General features: G+C 39.9%; 2 protein-coding genes across 10 annotated transcripts in view; one reads left to right on the forward strand and one right to left on the reverse strand.

Moving 5' to 3' along the window:
* Positions 1-10,077, forward strand: part of IMPG1 (interphotoreceptor matrix proteoglycan 1) — a 108,184-nt gene extending 98,107 nt beyond the window's left edge. For 2 of the 3 annotated variants that reach the window (XM_036871859.1, XM_036871860.1), the window contains 3 exons: positions 5,557-5,722; positions 7,449-7,521; positions 9,020-9,097. In XM_036871859.1, coding sequence (XP_036727754.1) covers positions 5,557-5,722; positions 7,449-7,521; positions 9,020-9,097 — 317 coding nt within the window. Of the gene's footprint in view, positions 1-5,556; positions 5,723-7,448; positions 7,522-9,019 lie in introns of all 3 variants that reach the window. The other variant, XM_036871858.1, reaches the window with a different exon arrangement.
* A 3,470-nt stretch (positions 10,078-13,547) lies between these two features.
* Positions 13,548-17,279, reverse strand: part of MYO6 (myosin VI) — a 139,978-nt gene continuing 136,246 nt past the window's right edge. For all 7 annotated transcript variants that reach the window (XM_036871312.1, XM_036871311.1, XM_036871310.1 and 4 more), the window contains 2 exons: positions 15,908-16,126; positions 13,548-15,377 (listed from right to left, as the gene is read on the reverse strand). In XM_036871312.1, the coding sequence (XP_036727207.1) occupies positions 15,178-15,377; positions 15,908-16,126 (419 nt within the window). In that variant the 3' untranslated portion in view covers positions 13,548-15,177. The remainder of the gene's footprint in view (positions 15,378-15,907; positions 16,127-17,279) is intronic.

Genomic DNA, 17,279 nt, shown 5'->3' on the forward strand with positions numbered 1-17,279 from the left:
CTTAGTTAGGAGATTATGGTTCAGAGGAAAGCGTTCCTGGACATCTGATTTGTAAACCAATGAGACCGGAGATGCTGGCGAGTTTTGCCTCCCCACCGCTCTCTCCCTCGTCCCTATTCACCCCTCCAAGCCCTGAAGGGCCTCCTGGAAACCCCATATTTCAAACCACTAAAATGATGTCAAAAGCTGAACATCGTAACATACGGATGTTAATCTCGGGTCATACTTACTACCTAAAATGGGCTTCAATTTCCTTACCTGGGAAAATGAGGTCAGCACTGTCTCCTTTGGAAGATTATTGTGAATATTAATGAAGACACATGTTTAAAGTGGCCAGAAGAGTGCTGAACAAACAGTAACACTCAGTATACGTGCGCACCCTGTTCATATAAATAATTGCCATTGTGCTCCTGGCGAAGCTGGAGGCTCAGGATCATGATTTCTGGGGCCAAGTCAGGGACAAGGCCTGAAATCAAATGACACCAGTGCTCTGACTATGGTGGGAAACCACGTGGGAAGCCAAGGACCAAGTGCCAGGATGAACCTGGACCTTTCCCACCTGCTGCAAACTAGGAGCTACTAACACAGTCAACTCACTGAGTGCCCTGGGCTGCCTCTACAGAGAGATTGTCAAATTTGCTCTACAGAAGAGCTAGCCACATGGATTAAGGATAGAATATTAAGTCATTTTGCTAGCAAGCAATTATGATAAGCCCAGAGGATGTCCCCAATCATACTAGGTGTTTGCTGGGTGTGGTACAGGTTTATAGAGAAACCTCTTGGGAGTACGCACCATCAGAACAATCTATTTAAAGGGGATTTAAGTAAACCCAGGAAGCTAAGGCATCATGAGGCCCTCACTTCCTCAAATCCACACACAACCTGATAGTGACTTGAAAATATTCTTCTAGAAAATGGCAGCTAATTGTTCTCTTCCTGATCGGCTGTTGATCTCAAGTCTTGCCCTCCCTTTTTTCCATGCCACACACCACATTCAGAACAGAGCATTTTAGGTTGTTGCTGCATAGTGTTTAGATTATTAATCTTGACCAAATCAAGAGCAAAGTGCAGGAAGTTCAGACCAAGTTGTTCTGCGCGTGTCCCGGGGAGTTATGTTTAGGAAGAGGCAAATAGTTGCGTGGTCCACCCGTGAATGAGTCCATCATTCTAAGGAGAATGTCCTTGGGATATGAAAAAGAAAGAAAATAACAACGTAGGGAAAGCTTTGCTTAAGAAACTTCTACTAGTTAAACTTTCATTCATCGTAGAGCCATCTCTCCTCTTCTATGGCTCTGCCTCTGCGGAATCAGCCTAAAACCTAAAGCCCAAAGTTGTAGGCGTCCCTCAAAGAATGATCTGTAAGTAAAGAGGGTCATTTTTCCTTATGAAAAAAACTTTTCATAAATTTTTAAGGTAATAGGAGGGGACGCAGTTAAGAGTTGCCTCACAAATTAATGTAAATATTCGTCTCTTCTGTTGCGATTCTAATTAACTGAGATTGCCTTTACAAGCCATGGCCAACAGCTCCCCCTGGGACTCTTTCCTGCCCTGGAACCTGTCCTCACACAGTCCACAAGATGGGGGGGCCGGGGGGAAGGGGGAGGACTTAGCGCAAACAGCCTTGATCTTGGCAACGTTCAACCTCACTGAGTCTTGGCTTCCTCATCTGCAAAGTGAGCAAATTAGTGGAGAAGGGCTCCAAAATACCTGCTAGCTCTAAAATTCTGCCTCAAAGGTAAGGTTTTAAATATGGATAAAATAAAAATCTAAAGCAATTAGTTGGACTGGAATTCTTAATACTAGAGAGTTTGAAGGGCCAATTTGGTACTTGTTGAATGACTGAGTGTCTTAGGACCCAGGAAGGCGTACACAGCAAACCAAAACTGAACTAGGTGACGTGAAGTCTTGTACTGTTCTGTAGGCTGGTCCCAAATAAATTACATGGGAGCAGCAGGTAATCTATAAACTAGGTGCATTTGTTTGTCAAATATACCCGATTGATGGCCCCCAGATTTGGATAAATTCATTTCTCCAGTGTTGCCTTACTGTGTTCTGTTCAGCTTTACTGGTACATAGACATAGACTACGCCTGGCTGGGCTGAAGGCAATATTGGTAAAACAGAAACATTTTTTTAAACAGGAAACTCACGTGGTTATCACACATTTCCTATTACTCTTCAGAGGGGTAGACTCGGTGCATTCAGTCTGCTTTCCCAGTGAAATCTATTTCTCCACTGCAGAAAGAGGGCAGTGGAGGCGCTGACTATTCCTTCCTGGCCTCTGCTTTCAGGACTGCAGGCCTGCCTGTCAAGTTGCTGACAGCTGTTATTTATTAAACCAGGCCCTGGACATGAAACACCTGGGTTGTCCGGGTAAATCTGAGTCATTTTCTAAACAGTGACAAGGATCCCTTTGCAGGGCCAGCTTTAGGAACTGTGAGGCAGGGAAACCCGTTCGCATTAGCCAGGCCTGGCTGTCCATATGGACCCTCAAGTTGCAGAGAAATACAAATTTACATAAAAACTTAGCAGGTCTAGGGCTTCCCTGGTGGCACAGTGGTTGAGAATCTGCCTGCCAATGCAGGGGACACGGGTTCGAGCCCTGATCTGGGAAGATCCCACATGCCGCGGAGCAACTGGGCCCGTGAGCCACAACTACTGAGCCTGTGCGTCTGGAGCCTGTGCTCCGCAACAAGAGAGGCCGCGACAGTGAGAGGCCCGCGCACCGCGATGAAGAGTGGCCCCCACTTGCCACAACTAGAGAAAGCCCTCGCACAGAAACGAAGACCCAACACAACCAAAAAAAAAAAAAAAAAAAATGTAATTAATTAAAAAAAAAAAAAGAATCAAGCATTATGGGGGAATATAATTATCATAATTAGTTAAAAAAAAAAAAAACTTAGCAGGTCTACTTTGCTGGGAGACCCCAAAGTATGTTTTCAAGGACCTGCCCTTGCCCTCCCTCCGCGTGGGCTGGTCTCGCTAACCCCCTCGCTCTCCTCTTCCACCACAAGGAGGCGCTAGATCAGGACAGCGAACACGAGGGTCAGCGGAATCCTCGCCTGACAAGCTGCCCCCCACCCACCTGCAGGGCTTCTGTGGTCAGTAAACGTGGCAGAGCGGCTGACTACAGCCTTCACTCGAAGATGGCGCAATAGATATTCGCTTATTAGTGACCCTAAGAGGTTTAAAAGTAAAAAAGAGAAGGGGTGCAGCTGGAGGGAGAGAGAGTCCAGGGGAAAGAGAGAGAAACCTGTTATGTTTATTTCATGCAGCATTAAAAAAAAAAAAAACTTATTTAGCCACCAAACCTATTTTTAACATAAAACTTATTAAATCCTGCTCAATTCGAGTTCTGCAAATGTTCCCGCTTGGGAAATACTACACCAGACGATCACTGAAGCAATCCTAATTCTGAAACTTCTAAGATCTATTTACATATTTTCTAAAGCACAAGTCTGATCACAGCCCTGCCTTGCCTCCAAATCCTCCATGGCTCCCACCTGCCTGTAAGGTCCACATTCCTTAGCACGACATTCAAGACCCTCCGGAGCTTGGCCTGAACGTACCTCTCCAGTCTCAATTCCCTTCCTCCTGTGCACGAGTCTCTGCTCTCCCCCATGCTGGGCTTCCCCTGTCCCCTCTTCACAGGGCCGTCGCTTTCCCGCGTCTGTGCCTCTGTTCGTGCTGGAGCCAGTCGGAGCACCTTTCCTAGTCGTTGCACATCAGATGCAACCCACTTTAGACACACAGTTCAACAGTCCCCTCCCAGATAGCTCTTCTCTAACATACCCTCATAGTTAGAGTCCTTATACTAGACAAGATACTGGGCTTCTTGTGTAGAAACATCTGTGTATATGTCTTATTGTCCCCTAGGGTTCTTGAAAGAGTGGCTTCACACCCTCTAGCTCCTAACACATAATAGGTGCTTATTGAAATAATCTGAAGGGTAAATGGCTGATGTGATTCAACAGGAAACCTTCCGGGCAGAAAAGAACAGTGGTCTGGGGACCAGAGGCCTGTTCTGGTTCTGCCATCAGCATGTGGGGATGTGGGCCTTTTGCTTCTCCGCCCGAGAGCTCGGTATGCTCAGCTCTAGAGAGACAGGGAAGGGGCCGGCAGGGGCCACAGGCCTTCCAGAACTAAACTGTCTGAGATGCTCTTGATTTATACTCCACCTTACAAAGAACTTGAGGCAATCCTACAGAATTAAGAATAGAGTGAAAGAGAACAATTGATGACACAAAGAGAACAGAGACCTGAGGTCTATTTGAATTTTCCAAAGGAAAGAACCTCTAACATTAGGGCCTTAGGGATCACAAGAGACTGAGAAAAAGAGATTTTTTTAAATCAAGAAATCATCCTGAGTTCTCAAAACTGTCCATAAAAATGACTGACTTTTATTACTTCTAAGGTATCCCTCATCTTAAATATATAAGATCACCAATTCACCTCTGCAGAAAATGCTTGCCTTTAAAAAAACCTAATGAACAAAAACCATTTTTCTGAAGCATATTTGATTTACCATGTTTTCAGGGGTACAGCAAAGTGATTCAGTTATATATATATATATTTTTCAGATTCTTTTCCATTACAGGTTATTACAAGATACTGAATATAGTTCCCTGTGCTATATAGTAGGACCTTGTTGTTTATCTATTTTATATATAGTAGTGTGTATCTATTAATCCCAATTCCCAGTTCATCCCTCCCCACTCCTTTCCCCTTTGGTAACCGTAGTTTATTTTCTATGGCTGTGAGTCTATTTCTGTTTTGTAAATAAATTCATTTGTATCAATTTTTTTAGATTCCGCATATAAGTGATATCATATGATATTTGTCTTTCTCTGTCTGACTTACTTCACTTAGTATGATAATCTCTAAGTCCATCCCTGTTGCTGCAAATGGAATTATTGCATTATTTTTATGGCTGAGTAGTATTCCATTGTATATACATACCACATCTTCTTTAACCATTCATCTGTCAATGGGCATTTAGGTTGCTTCCATATCTTGGCTATTGTACATAGTGCTGCAATGAACATTGGGGTGCAAGTATCTTTTTGCATTAGAGTTTTCGTCTTTTCCAGATGTATGCCCAGGAAAAAATTTTAATTCTCTAATACAGTGGTTATCAAAATGTGCTCCCCAGGTCAGATACATCAACATCATCTGCATTAGAGAATTTTTTTAATGTTCCCTTTGTTAGTGCCTTAGAAATACAAATTCTCCATCCTCAAATTTCCTGCATCAGAAACTGTGAGTGGGGGAGGGGGCCTGGGAGTCTGCTTTAACAAGGCCTCTAGATGATTCTGATGCACACCAGTTTGTGCATAATTATGTTTGGAGCTAAATATGTTATCACGTGTGTCTATACACTCATTTATCAAAGATACAGAAATGTGTGGTTCCCTTTTCTCTCCACTCTTCTCACTCTTGTACAACTCACTCCAAAGTGGGGTGATGGCAAATCTATGTGGTCCCTCGTCTCTGACTTCTGCAGGATCCACTGCTCAGGCGTCCCTGCACCAATTAAATCTGCCCTGTTTTTTTACAGCTGATCAAGCAGACCCCTGCAAATTCCTGGCCTGTGGCGAATTCGCCCAGTGTGTGAGGAATGAGTGGACCGAGGAAGCCGAGTGCCGCTGCCGAGCGGGGAACCCTGGGACCTGTGGCCCCGCAGAGGACTGTGAGGACACCCCAGGGAAGGGAGCGCTGTGCAGGTGGGTCTAGCACCGCGACACTCAGACCCAAGAATTAGTCACTCAGGCTTCTGAGACACCCATCGTTAGCATGAATTCATGCAATCCCGTAAACCCATGGTTCTCAAACTTCGGTGAAGACCAGAATCTCTCAGAGAACTTGTGAAAGCACACATGGCTGGGCCCTGCGAGGCTGTCTGTGATTCGGTAGGTCTGTGCGGGGCCCAGGTACGGCTGCTGCTACTGCTGGTCCCAGGATCACACTTTGAGAACCACTGGCCCTAAGCCTTTCTGCAGGATTTCATTAAGGCCAATAAGGGAAGAAAAAAGAGCCTGCATCAGCTTTAAGACAGAACACCACGTGACCTACTACCTTAATCAGTGTCTATGTGTCTAATATTTGAGTCTTTCCCTGGTTGCAAACACATTAGCTGTCATCATAAGAAAGCTGAAAAATATAGAAAATTATGAGAAGGAAGATTAAAAGCCTGTATAATTCATCACATTAATTGATGTACTTCTTTACATAGAATTTTCCAAAGCAAAGTGGAATTAGACTGGCTTCTTATTTTAGAGTCAGCTTTTTTTACTTAGAACATTCTCCCATGTCATTAAATATTTTCTGTAGCATCATTTTTTAAAAAATTTATTTATTTTATTTATTTATTTGTGGCTGTGTTGGGTCTTCGTTGCTGTGTGTGGGCTTTCTCTAGTTGCGGCGAGCGGGGGCTGCTCTTTATTGTGGTGCGTGGGCTTCTCATCCCGGTGGCTTCTCTTGTTGCAGAGCACAGGTTCTAGGCACACAGGCTCAGTAGTTGTGGCTCACGGGCTTAGTTGCTCCTCGGCATGTGGGATCTTCCCGAACCAGGAATTGAACTGTGTCCCCTGCATTGGCAGGCAGATTCTTAACCACTGCGCCACCAGGGAAGTCCCGACCCCTGGTATTCTTAGAGCCTCCAATTTGCCCAACCAGGGCAAGTAGGAACCCAAAATGCTACCTTAGCTGGTGGTAGGAAGAACAAGGAACTTGTTACTCAACCTCTTCAAACCACGTGTCTCTTCTCACTCTTCTGTCTTCTTCCTATCAAGCACTAGGACCGGACGGGGTTTCCCTCCTTCCTACAATGATACCCTCCTTCCCCCTTTCCTTGATATTATAATGGACAGAATGTTGAGAGAAAGAAAAGAGTTTGCTGAGTTTACTGATAAGGGAACATATATCATAAAATATCTCACAAATATTACACCCATTTTATAATGTAAAGAGTGAAAAAGCAAGGTGCAAAATGTTTATACAGTATCGTCAGAAATTATACGTATATAGAAAAGTCTGGAATTATATACATCAAATTTTAAAATAAACTTTTTAAAAAGTTTTTTTTTAAACTGTATGAACAAAATATTATTACAGAGTTATTTTTCAGCAACCATAACTCAGAATTTGACTTTAAAAATAACTCTACTTCTTGCAAGATAAAGTTATCACTCATCTTTCCCGTGAGCTTTGTTCAATCCTCCTGAGACCACTGCCTATGAAACAGTAAGCCAACGGGAAGGCAAAACTCGGGGCAGGGGTGGGTTGGTGCACAAAGCATATCTCCTCCAACTCTAATGGAAGGCACCTGCAAAAATATGCTATTTTCATTTGTCATAATAATTTTAGAACTAAAATAGTAGAAAGCCGTAGTTGCTCTTAATGTTGATAAGCCCAGGAAACAGGATATCTTGTTTTTGCTTTCTTTTGCAGGTCACCAGATCAATCTAAAAACCAAGTGTATGAAACTAGTGTTAAAAAGTTCCAAAATCAGCAAAATAACAAGGTAAAATCCCATTTTTATATGTTGGTTTTAATTACTGAATATAAATTTTGAAGGAAATTAAAAACGTTTCTGGGCCTGACTCTTAAATAGAGATAAGAAAAAGCAGTTTTCCTTTATTTGCCAAGCTTTTTTATTTAGTATTTTAAGAGGGAAAAAGGCATTTCCTGGTACAAAATGTATAGAGACAGGGGCTGGCACTAACTGAAATGTGTAGACAAAACAATAAAATAACAGAAAAAATCCAAGTATTTTATAATATTCCTAACCTTTTCTTTAAAAATATACATGCAATTTATCAAATGCATTTCAACAACACTGAATTTCTCATTATGATTTATATTCCTGGAACTGAGTAATTATATATATAGACATATATATATATATATATATATATATATATATATAATATATATGTATATGTAATTATCTATGTACATGTATATATTATATATATACATGTATATGTATATTATGTATGTATATATGTATATATTCTTACAAAGTGTTTTTATTTCAAATAATCAGCTAAAGCAAAAATATGAAGAAACATGATTTGTGAACAATGAGTAACCTCAAAAATTCCTAAAAGTTCATCCTCAGATAAATGTTCCTTCCAGTGTCCTAGATGTCTCTTTCAAAATACTCATCCATTCAATCAACTTTTTTGACTAAATTTTATTTTACAAAGGGAAATAACTTATCTAATAAGCAGGTTAAATATAGCCTACATAGAGCTTTTTAAATAACTTTTGGAAAAATACCTTTGACAATTTTTAGCCTAAAATTACCTAGTTTCAAAAATTATAACTAGTCTTTGATGGTAAAAAAAAGAGTGATAATCAGCCAGTGTCCACTCTACCTGAGGTCTCTCTCTATATATAGTGCTAGATGGAAACAAACATGGCAAAGTTTGCAATTGAAACTAGTCATTACGGTCAACATACACTCCAGAAGGATACTGAGGCCATTACACCAAACGCTAATCATAAGTTCATGTGTCCAAGTGCACACAAGGAATAATGTGTGCCATTTTGACTTCCTGAAACAAAGAAAATTGAGAAGACAGAAAAGGTTCAGACTTGGGCCATAAAACGACATTAGGACACGGGATCTGATATTAATAAAATGCCCAGGATGAAGTATACACCAGCTGAATCTGGAAGTACCAGGTAGAATTAGGAACCACATTTCACATGAGGAAGCAGCTTAGAGTAATGATGTCTGCTATGGTTGGAAGGGAACATGTTGACTTTGATTCACAAATTATTTGCCATCCCTGCTTCAAGAGATTGATTCAGTCTGAGAAGATTTAAGAAGAATAGTAGGTTTAAGAATTCTTAGTAGGTTGTAAAGTTAGGAATCTTTCCCACCTTTCAAAGAATATATCCTAAAATGGCAAGCATATTATCTCATCTACCAGCAGAGGTAATATTGGAATGAACCATTGGTTTGACCTTGGGTGACATTTATTAATCTCTTAAAACTATTTCTCTTCCAGGTAACCAGGAAAAGAAATTCTGAATTACTGACTGTAGGACATGAAGAATTTAACCATCAAGATTTGGAAGGAAATTAAAAACTGAAAATGTACAAATTATCATTTAATCTATCGCAAGAGAGATGGCTTGCTTTCTCAAGGAAAATTATATCCACTCTGTCAAAATTCTGAAAACATAGGCAGGCATATCCACTGGTCATCGATATCCAGGCATGTAGTCAACACTGAGAACCAGGACACATCACATTTCAAATACAGAAGAGTCATGTACTTGAAGACCAATAAATTCTGAAAAAAAAGCAGCTTATTATCAAAACCAAAAACACCACCAGTAAAATGTATTTTGGCTATTCCTCAGTGATAATCAAGGTGATAGCAAACTAGCTCTGTGTCCAGCTGCCCTTAAAATATTGTTCACAGGTCATTTACAACAAGTGCAACTTATTATTTGGGGGCAGGGGGGTGGGATATACTGGGAAATAAAGCTCTTCATATGTTAGAATCCACATAAAAGATGATTATGTATGCAAGGAGGTGCAGGATGAATGCATAGAGTATGTAAATTGTGGTGAGTTTACAGATGCCCCACACTTCAGCGTCTGTAACTCACATGCCCCTTCAGTTCTTAGGCCCACTAGTTTTATACGAAATTCCTGCTTACATGGTGGATAATTTTGTTGCCAATAATTTCTAAGTTGTTCCTTTAAAGAAAAGAACTGGGATATACATACCATGGAAAATCTTACTTTTTCTTGTTACTGCATAAAGCTATTTTAAAGAAAGATACTATATTAGGGGGAAAAAAGTGAGGTTGTACTTTGTGACATAACCAGTTCCTGTTTCCCACCACGGATGAACAATGTCTTCTTCCAATTTGATAGCTTCATTGAATACTCCTTGACACTCACTGTGGTGTGTACATAGATAGACTGGCATCAAGGTATTCCAGTTCAGCTAGTTTTTACTGTGCTATTTAATGAAAAACAAATTCCTCCATATCTCTTTCAAATGCTTGACTATCAAATATACTTTAATTTCAATAAAATATAAGCACTATATATAGATTTATAATGTGTGTGTTTACTAGATATCCCCTGCATTTGCTTTATAGATTATGATAAATGATTCTAAACGAAAAAATCACTTATGTTGGCCTCCCAAATGCACAGCTTTCATCCCTATTCCCATCCCAATTGTCCCCAGAGTGAGGAGCTATGATATGGGACAAGGGCTTTGTGTATGGTGATAAAGTGCCACAAAGCAAAGAAGGGTGGCAAGAGGTGCACCTGCTCACTTCCATATCCTTGGGACTCCCCAGAGGAAAACACTCTTGTTAGAGACATGACAGGCCAGCCAGAAGCATATGAGAAAAATTCCATTGAGAAAAAATGAAAATCGAATGCTATCACCTCCCCAGAATGCGCCCTCCGTCGCCTACATTTCAGTTGCGCTCTAACTGCTGCAGAGAATGTAGCTTTCGATGAGGAGAGAGAAGGAGGCAAACACTTCATCTTCCGTGGGGAAGGTCCCCTTTGGAAGCAAGTGTCTCTCACTCTTCGGATCACCCACTTTTTGGATTGGTCTTTTCCAACCAACCAGAGAAAAGCTGTTGAGGTTAAGATGGCCCGCATCTGCCTGCACCCAAAAGACCTATCTGGATCATGGTAAGTTCCACACGAAGTAGCCTCTATACACCAGCTGTGTTTGAAGTCCTAGGGACAAGGACTCATCTTTGGGTCCCCAGTTTTTACATCCTATGTCACCTCACAAACAAACTGGTAAGGGCCTGAGGAAAGGAAGCCACGATTTGGATTTTCTCTCATCTAGGCAAAGTGGCTCCTGCTTTTTTCCCTGGATGGAAAACCTGTAGGAGTTTGGGGTCAAAGCTCAAGGATGCTTCAATCACCCAGGTTCCTTGCCTGTTCCTCCGCCACCTGGCACAGGGTTTCCAGGTCTGGTGACTGGACGAACTTCAGGATTCTAGCTTCTCCAATTTATTCCATTGGAAACAGGAGACAACAAGTGTAACATTTACAACTTTTTTGTTTATAATACCCTGTAACTGTATTAAAAGCACAAGAAGCAAGTTCTACATAGAAGCATTTATAATTTGTATTTCTAGTGCATCAGTATTTTAGGAAAGTATCAGATACACATTTTTAGAGAATGAGGAAAAATTAAGTAACAGATGCAATTAGATGAATTTTCAAAAGTGAAAAGAAAATGGCCAATTAATAAACCTATTTGGGGTTTGAAGGTAAGAGTCTGCACAGGTATAAATTAGGATTAAAGATTTTCTTTTCGGTGTGCATTTTTTCCTGATTATCTCTTGAAAAACTTTTTGAAAAGTATATGACAACCAAACTTACTTCATGTATTAGGTTAGTCATGGGGAAGGAAGAATACATTGATTTGACGTGAACTTCACCGTACTCAAAGATCTGGTCCCGGCACGGGTAGGCTCGACCTCGTAAAGTATCACCACTTCATCCCTCCACAGGGTCTGTGCACAGAATGTCTCCTGGCCTTCTCCAGCGTGGCAGTGTCATATCTGTATGCTAAGAATTTATACACCAGGCCTATCTTGGTCCAAGTTTAATAGGTCCATGGGTTTTGCTCTTATGTTACATACAATTCATTCTACAACTTAGCAAAGATCTAGGAGTGCTTGGTCACCTAAAACGCCGCACTGTTTTCAGCCTGGGGTGTAGCGTCTTCAGGGGTGCACCCCTTTTCTTTCTCTTCCATCCACTCTTCTCTTTCCTTATTGTTACAACCTTCCCCCTTATCTGTCCTTATTCTAATTTTTAGATGTCCTCTGTCCTCCCCTCCCTTATTAGTTTATATTCTGGAAGAAATAAAAATGCTCAATAATTGTTACTGCTGGTAACGTTAAATAGACAAAGGCCATCACATCTTCTGAAGATGAGAGTGACAGGTGAGCAACCCTTCATCAACCCCCAGGGGCTACTCAAAGAAGTCTGCTTGTTTTGACTCTGTGCTCCACATGAGTAGAGCAAAGGCATTTCTATCTCTTTCACGGTCTAGAATTAAATTGCTTGAGCTCTCTGGATCTCTGTTTACCTCTTCTGTAAAAGGAGTTAGGTCTACCGCTAACACTGAAGCAATTCACTGATTCGTTCAATAATATTTATTCTACTGATTCAGGTACTCTTAGGGTAGTTTAGGTGAAGAAACCAAAGATCTACCTGTTTGGATCCCCTGAGAACCACTGGAATAACCTGTGAATGAAAATATCTTTTTAAAAATCCAATGAATAAAACTACAAAATCCTCATTATTCCTCGTGCCTGTGAGTTTCTACTCTCTAAGTTTCCACAAATACCACCCGCGTTCCACTTTTAAGATGATCTTTTCTTTTGTGATCTGATATGATCTTTTGTTTTGTTGTTTGCAGAACAAAAGGGTTCACTATGTTACTGGAAAGAGTGACCTATAAAAAGTCACTGTAGGGAAGCAGAATGTGAGTTACAATAGAATGTCTTTTGTGTGAGCTTGTGCTCCTAAGTGCACTATTTTACTTCTTCCTCATATAATCCTTTGAGAAGGTGCCATCTACTCAACCTTACAACTAAGAAAACTCACTGTTCTCTTAATATATGTACGTATTAGAGAAATTTTCTCTCAGTGCCTACCCATAGCTCACAATACGTATCTCAGATGTGTTAATGCGATTAGGTATTACATCATAATTGAATGTGAAAACATTCTGTTTTCTCAGTTTTAATATTTTATGTACATCTATCTTTGCAAAGCATACATTAAGGAAGGAACTGGTATTGAGTGAGACAAGCATTGAGAAGAATTAGTTCTTAATGTACAGAATGCTCGCTTTAACTTCTAATTTTACATCTCAATTAAAATGACTGATTAAAATATAAACTGACGTTTGATTCATACCGTTTTCACCTAGTGTTTCTGAGTTTGATTGTGAACGTTGTAAAGAAGCTGCATCTACATTTTTCACAACACTCTCTCTGCTATTTCCCTTAAAGGATGATGGAGGTCCTAAGCTTCTCCAGCAAAGGGGCTTCTGTGTGTGCAGAGCTGTCATATGTAGGTGACTGTAAGTCTGTCTGAATTAGGGCAAGTCTCCTGGAGCCATAATTAACTCACTTAACTACTTAAAATAGATACACTCTAGGACAGCTGTGTGACATAATTAGCAACAAAATGGCTTAAGACTGACTATAATTTTATCAGCTATTAAAGTAAAAAATTAAAGACCTGTAACAATGCCTTGCTGTGATATATTTCTCACAAATTCTTCAAAACTTTAAGTTCTCTCATTACGATAACTTAACCTGTGTGATTAGTTTTCCATCAAGTGCCTGCATGTATCTAGGACACAGGTAAAACTGTTTCTGGAAACAGCGCTAAGGGCACAAGTCATTAAAAATCTATTTCGTTACTAAATTTTCTTCCAGGACTCTACTTGTTACCAGTTAAGAAAAAAGCTTATCATTCACTATCCTGTACAAATAAAAACACCAGTTAAAGGCGAGTGATAAGAAGAGGGAGAACAGGACATTTATTTTCAGTAACCAGACCGTCTGTCACCAAATCACAGGGACCAAATGACCCAAGGGTGCGTGAGTCTATGCAGTAATACAGCCTTAAAAAGATAATCACATTCACATTCTCAACAGTACAGACAGGACCATTTACTTTCTCTAACAGAAGACGATCGTTTGCACAGTATCATAATAAATAAATATCTCTATACTAAAACATATAATGAGAGAAGCAATTCTGCACACAGTGCCCAGCTCACAAGCACTAATCCAATCAGCTGGGAAATACTTTCCTAACTGAGGTACTCTTTCTAGGGGAAAAAAAAAAAAATCACTGGAAATTCATTTCAAAGGTTAGGGTCTTTAAACATCAGGGGAAAAAAAGTACAGAGAGTAATTTTATTTTCTAATTTTATTCTAAAATACAAACAAGACTCCTTAGGATTATGTCAACATAACTCCTTGATGTATGTTTGTTTCCAAATTCCTAATATGAAAGTCATAAATATTAGGCTTGAAACTGCTGACATTTGATCAAAACTAAACAGCACACAAAACCTTTTTTTTAATTATCAGTTACATGAAACAAGCAATTCCTCAGTGCAGGGTTTTTGAATTACAAGGCTTATAAAAGAGCTCTACAATTACCAAAATCTCGAAGGCCAAAAAAGACAATAGGAATTTTTTTTAAAAAACAAAGGTGTTTTGAAGCAGAATACTAGTTTAAATCACATGAAACAACTTGGACAAGATTCTGACACAAAATCACAACTGAGATGAAATTGAAAGAATATTTGAATTCAGTCCAGTTAAGCCAAACTGCCACCTAAAACCTATTTCCTTTTCTAAATGAAACAAAGTTATCTCAGAACTTTCAAGCATTTAAATGATCTGAATTTCCTTTATTTGTCCATGGAATATAAGAACATATTCTTACAGCAACACTATGTGATAGAAAAGCAAAACAAATCTGTGCAGGATACTATGTACCTTCTTTATCACAGATTGCATCAAATACATCAAGGCTCTCTCCAGAATTCTAGAACTTCAGGTAAATTGCTTTACTCAAACTAAGACACTGCAACAGAGGGGAAAAAATAAAAATTTCCACCTTTGATGGAAATTTCCATGAATTTCGGAAAAAGTTAGTAAAGAAAGTACACAGCTTTCAGATCAAAATATCAGTGCCTTGATCATTTTAAGTGCCTTAATTTTTGTATGAAAATTAAAGCTAAGTTTTCTTTATTCCAGTTATACGGTACTGTGCCATCCTTAAAAAGCAAGAATTCTGCATTTTTTAAAAACTTCTTTTCCTAAAGAACAACTACGATGGATTTAAGGTAGTCTGTTGGCAAACAAGGAGAAATGTCAAGAGTCTGTCCAAGTGTAACAAGTATTACAATAATGAGAGGTCTAACAGTTACAGCTGGATACAGGAAAATAATTTTTAGGTCCCAAATTCACTACCATAATTAACCTTAAATTAACAAAAAACCATGATTAATAAAATCTGTTCACTTTGTATAAGTAATTCTAACTTGATCGTGGAATGGTTAAATCTCTGGGACACACTCCCTACCTAGTGCCATGGCAAGGGCTCCCAGCTGCAAGGCTAGTGCAATTTCTACTTTAACAGATTCTGCAGCATGGCCGTGGCATAGGTGGGCCTGGCCTGTCTGCTCTCAATTGCTTTCTGAAGATACTGGATGCCTCCACAGCGTTCCCAAATTTCTTCGAACCGTCTTGGCAAAATCTCAGCACCGCACTTTCGAGTCAGGCCTGTCTCTTCAAGACTCAGCTCACACATCTCCATGTCATCCTTACCTGCACAGATGAGACGTCAGAGAATTACTATACCTCCTTTCAGAACCATTTACTGTAAACTTTATTCCTGAAATGTCTACCAATTCTCATAGATGTGAGGACTTTTAAAACCATTTCCTTCCTCTAAGATGGAAATCTGCTTCATAAATTCACCCAGAAACAAATGTGTCCTCCACCAAGTTCCATTTCAAAAGGTATTAACGATGCAGTTGACCAAACAAGTTACCAGGGTTCATAAAAATGCTACATTTCCTTAAATAACCATTACAAAGCACATGATATAATCAGACACCAATGAAAAGGTTCCTAGGACACAGACAAGTTTCTATGTGCTCTACAAGGACATAATTAATCCAAGCAATTCCCTATGGTAAAGAAGTCATCCTCAACTAATGTGACTTAACTGCAAAACTCCACGCCTCAACCCTGAAACTTAATGAATTATTACACTGTACGTCACACCATTTCATCCAGAGGGTACACAAGCCTTTTCTGCTTTATACATTTTTTTTCAGGTGAACTGTACACACCGGCCACAAGGAGGATGGGTGGCTTGTCAGGATGAAGCTCCAGCTGCCGGGCAATCCACGGTCCATCAAAGTGGGCATACCACCAGCCTTTTTTCTTATTCTGCGGGTCCTTGTACTGGTCCGCAGGGCGGATGAATGGGATGCGGAAGAAGCGCTGTTGTCGGTTCGTCTCCATCCCCTGCTGCCTGGCGGGGAGCTGAGCTGCCGGGTTCTGCTGAGCTGTCACAGAGAACAAGCAGAGTCACGCCGGCAGCCCAAGGGATATGGAAAGCAGCCTTTAATCCTAAAGTGCACCACGGATTTTTACAGAAGCAAAATGAGGGGTTCCTAACAGTGAATCTAAAACAAAATGTCAATGTGAACTGCCTACAGATGAATACAATTCAAAGGGTGATTTCTTAGAAGTTTCTTCCCCTGAAGATGTTCCTGGGCATCGTAAACACACACACACACACACACACACACACACACACACACACACACACACACACACACACCCCATCAGCCGCAGCAGCAATAACAACAAAAAGCCCCTAGCAGATTCCCACAAATGACTGCATCTGCACACAAAACTCACTCACTCAGCAGGAAAGCAAACGAGTATGATTTACTAGATTTATATTTTTTCCTCTGAAGAGTTCAAATGAAGGCTGCAGAATAACTTTTGCAGGACTATTTATGATGAAACAAATAAACAGTAATTTCACAAATCTGAGGGATTCTAGATAGTTGTCGATTTAATCACAGTTTCTCAAAAAAGTGAAAGACATAAAAGTTTTCTCCTTTGCCAACTGATTCTGGGATTTAAAATGGCCAAGATAACACAGATATTTTACTAATAAGATTTAGGCAACTTCGTGACAACAACAACAAAACTGTAACAGTAAGCATGAACTTGCACTCAGATTTACTTCCTCTGAAACCAGACTTCTCTTGGAATAAAATCCACTGCAATAAGTGGAACGTGTATAATATTTGGTTTCCTTTGCCAATAGGAAAGAGAAATCCTTGCTTTTCTGCTAACACTGGGCATTGAGCTCATATCATCTCTTTTCCCTTGCTCAATTTCCATTACTAAATGGTTGAGTTTTGCTTTTTTTTTTCTGAAAATATACAGTTCTCTGAGGCAATGACTTTACATCTTCAGGAGCATAATTCTGGTAAATCTGTTTAATATGCTCTATACTCACAACTTTAAAGGTGGACCAATCATTTACTGCAACTCAATTAAGAATCTCACTGAAAAGGTAAGCATGTCAATGAAAAATTATATAATATGTACAAGTCAAGGACAGTCACATGGCTTTTGTAAGACTTTCCAAGTACCGAAAGGATGAAATTACTCTTATTCTACTTTTTGCACCAATAGCAA

Source organism: Balaenoptera musculus, chromosome 12, assembly GCF_009873245.2.
Source record: "Balaenoptera musculus isolate JJ_BM4_2016_0621 chromosome 12, mBalMus1.pri.v3, whole genome shotgun sequence".
NCBI lineage: Eukaryota > Metazoa > Chordata > Mammalia > Artiodactyla > Balaenopteridae > Balaenoptera > Balaenoptera musculus.